Source organism: Podarcis bocagei (assembly GCF_964188305.1).
Source record: "Podarcis bocagei genome assembly, chromosome: 4".
Classification (NCBI taxonomy): Eukaryota; Metazoa; Chordata; class Lepidosauria; order Squamata; family Lacertidae; genus Podarcis; species Podarcis bocagei.
In genome coordinates, this window is record NC_138128.1 from 28,637,564 (window position 1) to 28,650,489 (window position 12,926).

At 42.0% G+C, this 12,926-nt stretch overlaps 1 protein-coding gene across 1 annotated transcript in view; it reads left to right on the forward strand.

The window, feature by feature from the left end:
• The window catches only part of SLC9A9 (solute carrier family 9 member A9), a 277,743-nt gene that overhangs the window by 7,029 nt on the left and 257,788 nt on the right, over window positions 1-12,926 (forward strand). Inside the window, exon 2 of the mRNA XM_081190736.1 lies at window positions 6,929-7,131. Within this exon, the coding sequence (XP_081046862.1) occupies window positions 6,929-7,131 (203 nt within the window). The remainder of the gene's footprint in view (window positions 1-6,928; window positions 7,132-12,926) is intronic.

A 12,926-nucleotide genomic window follows, 5' to 3' on the forward strand; every position in this document is an offset into this window, starting at 1 on the left:
AGACTTAACTTTATTCCTGTCCTCCAACATTCAGAATTGATATAAAAGCTACAAACTTACCCAAGATGCAGCATGGATTTTTTAAAAACTCCCCCTCCCCTGAAAAAAGACCAGTTATTCTTTCTTCCCTAACCCAAAATAAAACAAGTTTCAATACAGCATTATGAATGAATACAGTATGTGAACAACCTGGCAAAAACTGTTCCTGCTTCTCCTAATCTGGAATCTGCTTTTACATTCAGGCTTCTGACTATACAGTGGTACCTTGGTTTAAGAACAGCTTAGTTTATGAACAACTTGGATTAAGAACGCTGCAAACCCAGAAGTAGGTGTTTTGGTTTGTGAACTTTGCCTTGGAATAAGAGCATGTTCTGCTTCCTATTGAGTGTGTTCCATTTGTAAATGGAGTCCCCCGCTGCTATGGGAAAGCACACCTTGGTTTAAGAACGCTTTGGTTTAAGGACGGACTTCTGGAATGGATTAAGTTCATAAACCAAGGTACCACTGCAATAATAAAAAAGAGGTAGTCAAGTCACTCTGGTGCTATCTTCCCATGCTTTCATCCTGGTGGCAATACAATGTAAGAATGCTTTCATGCTACACATGGCAATTGTCAACTTTGTACTGCTTCATCTTCATCCTGAACTACAAAGGTAATGTCAGATGCCAGGGCACCTCAACTCCGACTCCAGCATTGTCCCAGTTTTCATGAGATTTCGGTGTCTCTGTTCATTCTTCTCAATTTCATTGAGGGAGATTTTAGTGGAACCTGCAACAAAACATTGCAATGTGGGGAGTGTTTCTGCTCAGGATAACCCTGTACCAGGAGAACCCAATCCATGTCCCTGATCTCCTGGTTTTACAGTTCTCCACCTGCAACAGTGAGCATGCTCTGCTCAGTCCACATCAGGCTGTTTTTGTGGTTCTCCCCCACCCCCAGTTTCCCCCCTCCCTTCTGCAATTTTTTGCACTTCTGCAAACCTTAGGGTTTCCCCAAGACCCTAAAAGCTCTCCCTTTGGCTACATGCTGATTAGTCTTCAAGAAACTGAATTTGCTATCAGTGTGATTCACAGTGACTGATCCTGTCTATGGCAGCCATTTTGTGCTGGCATCCACAGCACTTTTATTAAAAAAAATAAGTACTGGCATTTTATTTTTAAAAAACTAAAAAGCACTGAAGGGGTGGGCGTGTGTAGCACATGTAACAAATGCACAGAGGATAAGACTATTCATGGTATTTATATGATACCTCCAAGGTCAGAGGCAGCATACTTCTGGACACTGGTTGCTGGAGATCGCTAGTGGGAGATGATTATTGCCCTTATCTCCAGCTTCTCAGCTTTCCATAGGCATCTGGTTCACTATTGGGGGAAACAGCATGTTGGACTAGATAGGCCTTTGATCTGATCTGACGTTCACAAGAGAATGGATCATCTTCACAGTACAGCTTTGCCACTACTGCTTATTGCTGGCCTAGGATTTTTTCTTTCAGCTCCCATTCTACGACAATGCAGAAAAGATGAAGGCACATCCAGCACTTTGTGCCTTCAGTGGGCAATAATTGCTTAAGGATATCTCTGCATTTAGTTGTAGAACTGTGGCTTAATAGAAAATGCAAAAAAAATCAGTTTACAAACAAGATATTTGGGGTGCTTCAGCATCTCTTGCAACTAGATTATACATTAACCAAGCAGTCTCATCACAAAGAACATTCTTTTAATTTTGCTGACTATTTGTTTTAAAGTGTGATCTCTCTACAGGAGGGCACTGCAGGAAATGTTGGCCAGGATATGGCCTGTGCCTTACATATTGAAGGGAACGCTCCTCTCATAAGGTCTTCTTAGATCCATGGGGGAAGTTCTGCTTTGTCCCAGTTTTTCATTCAGGAGAAACTAGAGGGATACAGAATCTTGTCCTTGGTGGCGCTTACATCATAGATTGCACTTCCTAAAGAGATCAGATTTCAACATGCAGGAAGGGCTTCTCAGTTCTTCTTTTCTTTTGGTAGAGAGCATTCAAACATGTGATCTTCCACTTGCAGTCTGCAGTCAGTATACAGACTCAGTAGGATTGTGCAACATGAATTTTCCTAAGATTGGCCCACGGTGTCTTTGACTTGAAAAGCCCTTCCATGTAAGCATGCTTAAATATTGCGGCTTAAGAGCCTGAAGTTTAGCCACCCTGATCAGTGGTGCCCTCTTTAGATGGTAATGTGTATTACAACACTTGTTTCAAAATGCGGTTTGCCAGTCCTACTCCATTTTGGGGGATCTCCTTGTTTTGCTGTATGGGGACTTGGACATTTGCAACCAAAGCTGATGGCATTGCTAACCTCAAACAATTTTGGGGGTGGGTGGGGGAGGAGGTGTCAGGCTGTGATGTTCTTTGAACTTGCTTTAGTTGGTCCTATAATATGCAGAGTGGGGAAACAGTGCTGCTGCAATGGGCTCTAATAGACTCTCATTGGAGGCTTTTGTTAATTTTTGAATCCTCAGACATTAATTGTATCTCTGTTTGCTCCTCGGAGTGCTGCAAAAGGTCAAGAGCTCCATTAGTGACCTGACAATATTGATTAAGAACATCTGCTAGGCTTACTCATCTCTCATCTATTGTCTCTGCTGCAGACCACTTTCAGTGCTAGTAAATGATCAAAAGCATTTAAGATCCAATTGGAATAGGTGTGTCCCACTCTCACCACAACTGCAGAGCACTGTGTGCTCCCAGGAAGGAACTACAATAGATGTGATTGCATAATATGGCAGTATCTTGCAGAAGTAGCCAACATGTGCCTTACAGCTTTCATCCTCCATGGTCTTGTTTGGATGGCAGTTGTATTCCATGACTTCGGGAAACTGCCATGTTGGTGATGCCTGGTGTCCACAGCTCACCTGGACACAGTCTTCACAATGGTGAGATGGATTGTATTTCTATTAAAATTATGGTATTCATTTCCAAATTAACAGGGATGCATATAAGTGCCCACCCAAAAACTGCTGTTCCAGACATGGTAGATGGCAGTAAATATAACGCAAGTGAGAAAACTTGTACATGTTCTAATAGATTCCCTTAAGGGATGTGTAGGCCACCTGTTTTATATAATTTGCAAAGCTCACTAAAATGTGAAGCCTACTGTTAGTGAATATTATCTGCTCCACAGCAGAGGCCATTTATGATATGATTCCCTGCTGGAACACAAAAGTAATTATGCTACTTTTAAGCTGCCAGTTAAACTGGCTCTGTTATAGTGATTTCCCCAATCTTCTGCAATGATTGAGGCAACCAAGCCTTTATCAGACATTTATGTAAGTAGGTTTTTAAAGGCTAATTTACTTCAACGTTGCATTTTAAGGGCTCCTGTTTCCCAGCTTTTTATTTTACTTTCATGATGCTAAGAACACAGCTTCTTTAACAATTGAAAACTGATTCTCAGCGTTTTTCATGAGTTCACATTGCAGAGATTTTCAGTAGACTTGGCCTATTGCAAAACCTGAGAGGAGGGTGGGAGTGTTAACAAACACTTTGTTGCTGATTCATCTGAAATGTTTTTAACAGACCGAATAATGACTCTTGTGATGTGAACTGTCCAGATGCAAGTTTCCTGTGTTTTCTGTGGTGGAGGAAGGAAGAGAGACGTGAAAAGCTCCCAATAATGTTTCTGCAAAGAGTTCAAAAGCCAGGAGGTAGCCCCCCAAAAGCTGTGTCATTTTCAATTCTTTTTACACAGAAGGTAGCTTTGTCTTTCACTGAATTAACTGTCTTTGAATGTATGTACAAATGCCCTTTATGAGGTATATCATGAAGCAGGAAGTCCAAACAGGATTATAACTGGATCTGATGGCAATGTAAGCCTCCAGAAAGCAGAAGCAAGTTCAGGCCAACCATAGGTAAAGGTAAAGGGGACCCCTGACCATTAGGTCCAGCCATGGCCGACTCTGGGGTTGTGGTGCTCATTTCGCTTTATTGGCCGAGGGAGCCGGCGTACAGCTTCCGGGTCATGTGGCCAGCATGACTAAACCGCTTCTGGCGAACCAGAGCAGCGCACGGAAACACTGTTTACCTTCCCGCCGAGCAGTACCTATTTATCTACTTGCACTTTGACGTGCTTTCGAACTGCTAGGTTGGCAGGAGCAGGGACCGAGCAACGGAAGCTCACCCCGTCGCAGGAATTCGAACCGCCAACCTTCTGATCGGCAAGTTCTAGCCTCTGCGGTTTAACCCACAGCGCCACCCACGTCCCCTCTAGCCAACCATAGCTTCCAGCTATAATTGAAGAAGGCAAAATCAAAACGTTAAGGCAGGGGTCGGCAACCTGCAACTCATGGGTCACAAGCAGCCCATGGGGGATCATTTAAACAGCCCCTGAGCTGCCCCCCAAACCCAGCCACTTTCTTGGTGAATCCCCGCGTACTACTCTAAACCAGCACAGCATGGAGCAGGGACTTGCTTTCGCGGCACTGAAAATCGCGTCTGTTCAGACACAGTCTCCATGGGAGTGAACCGGCCTAGGTGAGGTAAACCTTGCCGACCCCTGTGTTAAGATGTACTACACTTGGAAATACGTGCACAGAGATAAAATATGAATTTAAGCAATATTTTGTGATAAGATAAGGAATAAGATACAATATAAATTTCCACATGGATTTCTTTTTCAAAATTCCATAGAGCAATACAAAAGCAGGATGAAATAGATATGAATGAACACATGAAAGGCACATGGATTGGAAACAAACTGATCCTTCCATCATGCTGGGCCCTACTGATATCTGCTAGTAGAGCAGAGAGGGGTGGTGTCTAGTGTCACAGCACAGAACCCCAAATCCATCACACCCCACATAGAGGATGCTCGCTACATCATGAAATGGCTAAGCAGGCATATGTTCTCTGTGTCTTTGCCAATCTTTTCCCATTCCATTCTTTTATTAAATCATCATTATTACAGTTTCAGGTTCCAACTACATCGATTTGCAATTCTTGCCAGAAATTCTGGTTATGCTATAATCTCTTCCTGACATGGGATTGGGGAGATGTGGCCACAGAGAACAGTGGAGAGAGTAGCCAAAAAGTGTTGCAGCTGTGATGAGGGAACTGCCTTAACCCCCAAAGAAAAGGCAGCAGTGTGATAGCAGTAAGGCTTGCATATGATTTCCTGTAAATGTTTGGTTTCATTTTTAGGTAAGACTGCATATCCACACAGTACTATGAGCACTTTAGAAGCATTTATGTATGCATGGTTCTTTTTCACTTGACAACTGACGGGCTTGTAAATGCAGAAATAAAGTACAACCTGGGAAAATTGCAGCCTTCATTCAGATGCAGCAGTAATTACAAAGCCCCAATGAGGAGTGCTTCTGTTCAGTCTTTAATAGGTGTATTATATCCCTCCAAAGATCTCTTGGAGAGCAGAGATTCAGAGGGAGAGGAGGAAAGAAAGTGCCCTGTTACAGATTCTGGTAAGCTGCTGCTGATCAGACCAAGCTATCCTGGTCTAGATGAAGCAAGAGTCTATCCTAATAAAAGCTACCTTTCTCTTTGAGCTATTGGCTCTGGTCTGGCCTTGCTTGTCTCAAACCTTACAATGCCATACCTATATAAGAGTAAAGGTAGTGTTTCAGATAGCGATGGGTGAGTACAAGTATATCAAATCTGGTTTCTCTGAGTTTCTCATTTTTCCTACCTTAAACTCAGTTCTCCACATTTCCACGTCAGTTTTGTTTAAAGTCCCCATGAATATTCACCAGAAAATTTCTCTACATACTGTATTTTTCGCTCTATAAGACGCACATTTTCCCCTCCAAAAATTAAGGGGAAATGTGTGCGCATCTTATGGAGCGAATGCAGGCTCCTTGGCTTCAGCGATAGCAATGTGAAGCCCCCGAAGCGCAGTGGGAGTGCTCCAGTCGTGCTCCGGAGGCTTTGGGTTGCCTTCACTGAAGCCTGGAGAGTGAAAGGGGTCGGTACGCACTGACCCCTCTCGCTCTCCAGGCTTCAAAGATAGCCGCCTGAAGCCTCCAGAGTGCAGCAGGAGTTCCCGCTGCGCACTGGAGGCTTCGGGTTCCTTTCGCTGAAGGGTAGGTGCCCCTTCAGCTAAGGCGCAATGCCCCTTCAGCTAAGCGGGAGGAGAAATGGAAGGGGCTCTGTTTCTCCTGCTGCTTCACTGAAGGGGCGCTGCGCAGAGAGGGGGAAAATTTTTTTACTTGTTCTACCCCTCTAAAACATGGTGCGTCCTATGGTCGGGTGCGTCCTATAGAGCGAAAAATACGGTGATTTTGCAAATCACTTTTCTCTAATAGAATGCATTTCCCTATTATGCATTCCTTTGCACACTTCCTCTAGCATATGCCTTTTTGTGCACATTACTTGGCTGGAGAAATGCACTGGAAAATTTGGAGAAGTGTTTGGTGTTGTTTGGAAACATGCAAATTACATTTCAGATTGCCTTCAAATGTGAACTGACTTGAATCACACACACACCCATCCCTATCTGAAGAATGTGAACAGGAAAGTGTGCCCTCTATTGCTTCTTCTGTTGCTGGAAAAGTTCACCTGTAGTGGACACAATCCTCCTCATCTGTCAATAGTGGGAGGCATCAGAACCAAAAGTGGGCAGGGCCACTCCTCTCTTCCTCTCTCTCTTTCTCTCCCTCCCTCCCTCTCTCTCCACACACACAATTGGATGAAGGGGAAGGGAGAGATCACTCTTGCCAGAGGTCCAATCTGATCACTTGTAAGGGGTTTTTGGATTTTGGTAGAGGGCATACCCTAGGGCTTCAAGCTGTCTGCTCCTCATCTAAATTAAATATGATGTTTCTAATCAGAGCATTTGCCCACAATAAAAATGCTTGTTTACTTTCCCCCACTTAACAAGTAACTCAGATTTAGATACTTAAGCTGAAAGTTCTCCATCTTTCTTCTTCTCTTTATCGTTAGGTCTCACCATGGGATTAATTTTACGGTATGCTACAGCACCATCTGAATTTGAAAGTGGAACCGTCTATGATTGCGAGAAGCTCAAGGCAGGCTTGCCCACTCTGCTTGTCAATGTAACAAATCAAGTGTATGAATATCAGTACAAAAGAGAAATCAGCCGGCATAATGTCAATGCACACCAAGGCAACATGATGCTACAGAAGGTAATGTGATTGTCTTCTATTTATTAAATGAGGTTACATTATGATTTCTGATTGATCCTTGAGTTGATGAGGAAAGAATCCACAGTGACTTAAATGTGGCGTAAAGAACTTGTTTCTAATCTTCATTTCCCGTTCAAGTGCAATCAGAAAATAGGTGAATAACAAATAAAACAATCTTTCTACTCAAAAATAACGAGCTTCTTTCTTCTCAAAAGGATCTATCTCAGCCTTGTTGCTTTCACAGTTTGAAGGCTTTCAAACATGACAAAATTCTACACAGAAATATATTCTATTGCAAAAATTTAAAAAGATGGAATTTCAATGAAGATAGGCATTGCATGAATGACAGAACATATGTCTTTTTGCTGTGTGTATGTAGCGTACCCATCACAGCTTTCTATTCCATGCACATAAAAAAATAAACCATGTGTTTGCATACATCTATGACTCACAGGTTGCTTTTGTACATGGATAAATTTTCCATGCAGGAATATCATCATACTTTTGATCTATCCTGAATCTATTGTAGTTCACATGTAAGATTTATCAAATGCCTGCAACTTGTTCCCAATCAAGCGAGACATTTACATTACAGTTGCCACTGAAAGTTTACTTAAAGAGAAATCCAGAATGTAACCTCCCTGCAAAAAAGGCCAACCTGGGTTGCTTGGATAAACTATGAGTGGCCAACTTGTGGCTCTCCAGATGATGGACTTCCCATCAGTCCCAGTCAGGTCAATGAACCTTCAGGGATGGGAATTGTAGTTCACCAACATCTGGAAGTCTACAAGTTCCCAAGCCAAGGATAAATTAGTTAGATCTACTCACAGTTTGGATGAAATAACAAAACTATAGGTAGATTTTGAAATAAGTGGAAATTCCTGTTCTCTTTGTGGATGGACCAGAAGAGAGGTGAACAAGCTACTGCACTGTGGTTTTGTGTTACATCCAGTGCTTTTTTATGGGGGGATACAGGGGGACGCATACCCCTAAACATTTTGTGAATCTAAGTTTGGCCTCATTGAGGGGCAGTGTTACATCCAGAACAGATCAACATATGTGAAACATTCTAACCCTCTACAGTACTAAACACTGTGTATGACAATTATTTCCTTTGACTACACTGAGTCATGTGGCACCTTAAAGACTATCATATATATTATGTTGTACATTTTCATGGACTAGAGTCTATGTCATTAGATGCACGATGTGTTTTCTTGAGTATAAAAGGACATGGTTGGGAAAATTGTCAACTATGAGATGGCTTGATTCTAGTACACTTACTATTATGCCTTAATAAATTTTCTCCCTCTCTGTAATATTAGAACTTAGGGGTCTTCCAATGAAAGTGAGTGGTGGAAGATTCAGGACTGACAAAGGAAGTACTTATTTACACAGTGCATAGTTATAATGTCTTACTTGCTGGATCATCACCTTGTCATGGTGGGTGGGTTTGCACATTCCTATGACCCTTGTGAGCAAAGCCATTGGGAGTCTCGTACTCCCAGCAAGGTAAGGTACCACACTTCTGAAAGATAAAGAAGCTATTGCACTGTGCTGGAAAGAACACTACCAGCATCTGCTTAACCACAACTTCCCTGTAGCCACTGAGGTCCTCTCATGAATTCTGCAAAAAAACAGATTAGAGATGAGCTTGCAGTATCTCCAAATCTGGGAGAGTTGTGTACAGCTATTAACCAAACTAAAAACAACAAAGCCAGCGGACCTGATGGTATACATGCCACAGTCTTCAAAGGGGGCGGAATTGAACTTACATGACAACTTCACAAGCTCATTGAAAAAATCTGAGAGAGAGAGAGAGATGAGATCCCAGCAGACTTTAGGGATGCCAAAATTATCAGTGTCTTTTAAAAAGATGATAGAATTGATTGCAGAAACTATTGAGGCATCTCTTTATGAGCTGCGGCCGGCAAAATTCTTGCAAGGATCTTAGCAAACTGTCTCCTAACAATATTCGAGGCTACCCTTCCTCGATCCCAAAATGGTTTTTGACCTTCTAGGGGGACAGTGGACATGATTTTCACCATTTGGCAGTTTCATGAAAAATGCAGATAGCAAAACCCCTGTATATGGTGTTTATTGACCTGACTAAGTCCTTCGACATTGTAAATCATAATGCTCTGTGGACTGTCCTTCTGAAAATTGGCTGCCCAGATAAATTTGTGAACATCCTTTGGTGTATAAACACCAATAATTGGGAAAGACTGATCTGCAAGTGCTCCAATTGGAGAACAGCCTTTACCAAAGGTGCCATGGATTTTGAAGACGCTCGAACTCAGGACAAAAGGGAGAAACGTGCTAAGAGGAAGGCTCATTTGGCAAACCCTCACCATGATCAACTCCCACCCGGAAACATATGTTCCCACAGTGGGAGGACATGTGGATCCAGAACTGGCCTCCACAGTCACTCAGGGACTCACTGTTAAAACTGTGTTCATGGAAGACAATCTTACTCGGCTACGAGTGATCGCCGAAGAAGTGTTATACTATGAAATTTGCTTCCATAATATTTGGTGATGGCCCCCAACTTAGGTTTAAAAGCTGTTTATGGTCCATGAAGGACAAGGTTATCAATAGCTACTAATCAACATCTTTAAATTACCTCCAGTATCAGAGGCATATCAGTTGCTGGAGAATGTAAGCCAAAGACTGGTATTTCCTTCATGTCCTGCTTTGTGGCTTCTCAGACATGTCAATTTAGCCACTATGGAATCTGGATACTGGAAAGAGAGATGGCTTTGGTTTGATCCAACAGGCTTTTTTTAATGTTCTAACTTCCCTTTATCATCCTTAACAAGTTAGTGGCAGGAGAGACAAATTGCAAAAATCAGACTATCATATAATTGCTGTGGTTGGTTTGTGCAGTTCAAAATTTCCCACATTTGTCTTTTCTGAAATTAGTCTTCACTATGCAGTGTTTATGGATCTGAATATGCAATGTGACTGAATCATTTTGAATAACAACTATGCAATTAATCCACCTCCCTAAGATGTAGAGGAGAAAGGTGCAGAAAACCTATTAGTTAATGTGACTGTCAGTATAGAAGACTAAGGGATAAAAGTTCTTGTTCCAACTTTCTCCTCATAAAGTTGTCAGCGCAGCGAAATTTAGCACTTGCTGTTATTGGCTAGCCAGTTCGCATTAGTTTAATAATTCAGAGTAAGCAGAATGGTAAAAATAAAATAAAATGCTGAGCTCTCATTTCCTGTTTATCAAGTTGGGCTATCAGTTGGACAAAGAGGGAGGGAGGGAGAGAGGAAGTCATTTTGCAGTCAGGCTGTATTGTTACAGAGCTAAATAATTCATCCAGGATCGTAACCCCATAAAGGAAAGGCACTTTATCGGCACAAAGGAGCTGCAGACCATTTTGCTAATGACATGCTCTCACTTTTAAAGATATTAATCCAGTATATTGTGCTGAAGATACAGGGAAATTCAATGTCTTACAAAAATAGCATTTGCTATCCAGCAGGTTACCATTTTAAGCAGGTTTCTACTTTATAGTGCCTACTAAAGCTATGCATAAGAATGAACACAGCTGGCAAAATATTGCAGTGTTCTGTGAGTTCTGTCTCTGCTCATTCTGACATTGCATTTACAATTTGTCTCACAGTGTGCATCAATTAGAGCCAAACACACAGTAACTTAGCCCCAAAACTCTAGATTTTTGTGACACCCAAATGGAGGCATGATGACGCTTTGTGGGTGTCTGTGATGGGTGTTGTTCTTTCGTCGTTTAGTCGTGTCCGACTCTTCGTGACCCCATAGACCAGAGCACGCCAGGCACTTCTGTCTTCCACTGCCTCCCACAGTTTGGTCAGACTCATGTTTGTAGCTTCGAAGACACTATCCAACCATCTCGTCCTCTGTCGTCCCCTTCTCCTTGTGCCTTCCATCTTTCCCAACATCAGGGTCTTTTCCAGGGAGTCTTCTCTTCTCATGAGGTGGCCAAAGTATTGGAGCCTCAGCTTCACGATCTGTCCTTCCAGTGAGCACTCGGGGCTGATTTCCTTAAGAATGGATAGGTTTGATCTTCTTGCAGTCCATGGGACTCTCAAGAGTCTCCTCCAGTGATGGGTAATTTGGCCTAATAAAGTCTGTGGGAACCACTGCAGGAACAGAGGGGTGAACTTTTCTAAAGCCCCAGAGTAACATTGCCTAGTTTCTTTCCATTTACAGTGGTACCTCGGGTTAAGTACTTAATTCGTTCCAGAGGTCCATTCTTAACCTGAAACTGTTCTTAACCTGAAGCACCACTTTACCTAATGGGGCCTCCTGCTGCCGCCGCACTGCTTGAAGCACGATTTCTGTTCTCATCCTGAAGCAAAGTTCTTAATCTGAGGCACTATTTCTGGGTTAGTGGAGTCTGTAACCTGAAGCATATGTAACCCGAGGTACCACTGTATAGGAAATTGTGTATATGTGAAACAAAGATTAGGTAAAACGATGAAGTATCTGGGTAATACTGATAACCATGCAATAGCTTGGTTATCTGCTGTCAAGTGGCTGTCTAATTATGATAACTGGGTTTCCCCACCACAAGAATTCACCTGGTTGCGTTCCTATTATCTTGTGCCAGGATCTCAACATACCATCTCCCATCCACCTACTCTCTGTGGAACACTGTCAACCAAGCGCTGAATCCAACATGATCTTTCCCCCATACACCACCTAAAAATGTGTTACAGGAGTTCTCCAGCTCTCTGAAACAGATTTGGGGAGGGTGTGGAGCACATGTGGAGGAAGAGGACTATTTCCATCCTGCTTTTCTGTTTAAAAAACCTGCATGTAGTGGCTTACAGAAGTTAAAACACATGCTTAGCCCTGCTGTCATGACACTGGAATAGGGAATGCACAGCTACATGATTATAGAGATGATGTCGTGGGGTGGAGGACAGTGTCTGAGAAGGCTTTCTAGATGTCAAGGCATGATAACAAACTGCAAGAGTTATTGCTTCATTGTTACCTGGCAGAAGACTAATAAGCTGAAGTTCCTCAGGGGCAGTGAGACTGTCACCAGGATATTTGTTCCATTGCCATGGTGCTACTTCCTGTGCTCTCGGTCCTGTTGGGAATATTTTATTTATTCATTTAAAGCATTTGTACACAACTCATCAGCCAAAAGGACTCCCGCAGAGGCTTACATAAGCATAATAACAAACAAGACAATCCCTGAATTCAGGTTTAAGAAACAGAACAGAATCAATAATAAACCACTGAATTACACAATTTCAGGTTCATATCCAGCCTTACTCTTTATTTTCAGGTGGCAATATTGAACCTGATCTGTTCGTAGAAATTCCCTAGCTGATTAGTAAAATTATAAATATACATCCCTCTAAGGAAATTAATTATTACACGCATGCACGCACACTCACACGCACACACACACATTCTTTATACGGCTTTAAAATGTTAAATTTTTAAAATAAAACAAAATAGCATATTAAGCATATGTAAAAAAACATATCAAGATGGATGAGGTTTTGGGGGTTTTTTTCTACTTGTAACGCATTCTCTCTTTTTTTACTTTTTTAATTAAAAGAAAGAAATATTCATTTTTAAGATAATTTACCCAGTTCATTCTTCAAATAAAATGGCTTGAAAATAATAGCCCGCCATTCATGCTCAAGGAAGACTACTTTGTGCTGTTGAATAAGCTTTCAAATTTGCAGATCTCTAGCCAGAATGAACTGGAGAGGGTTTCAAATCTATGCAGAATTATGTTGTTGTTGTTGTTATTAGTTTGTTCCTTTTTTCTGCTGCTATTCTG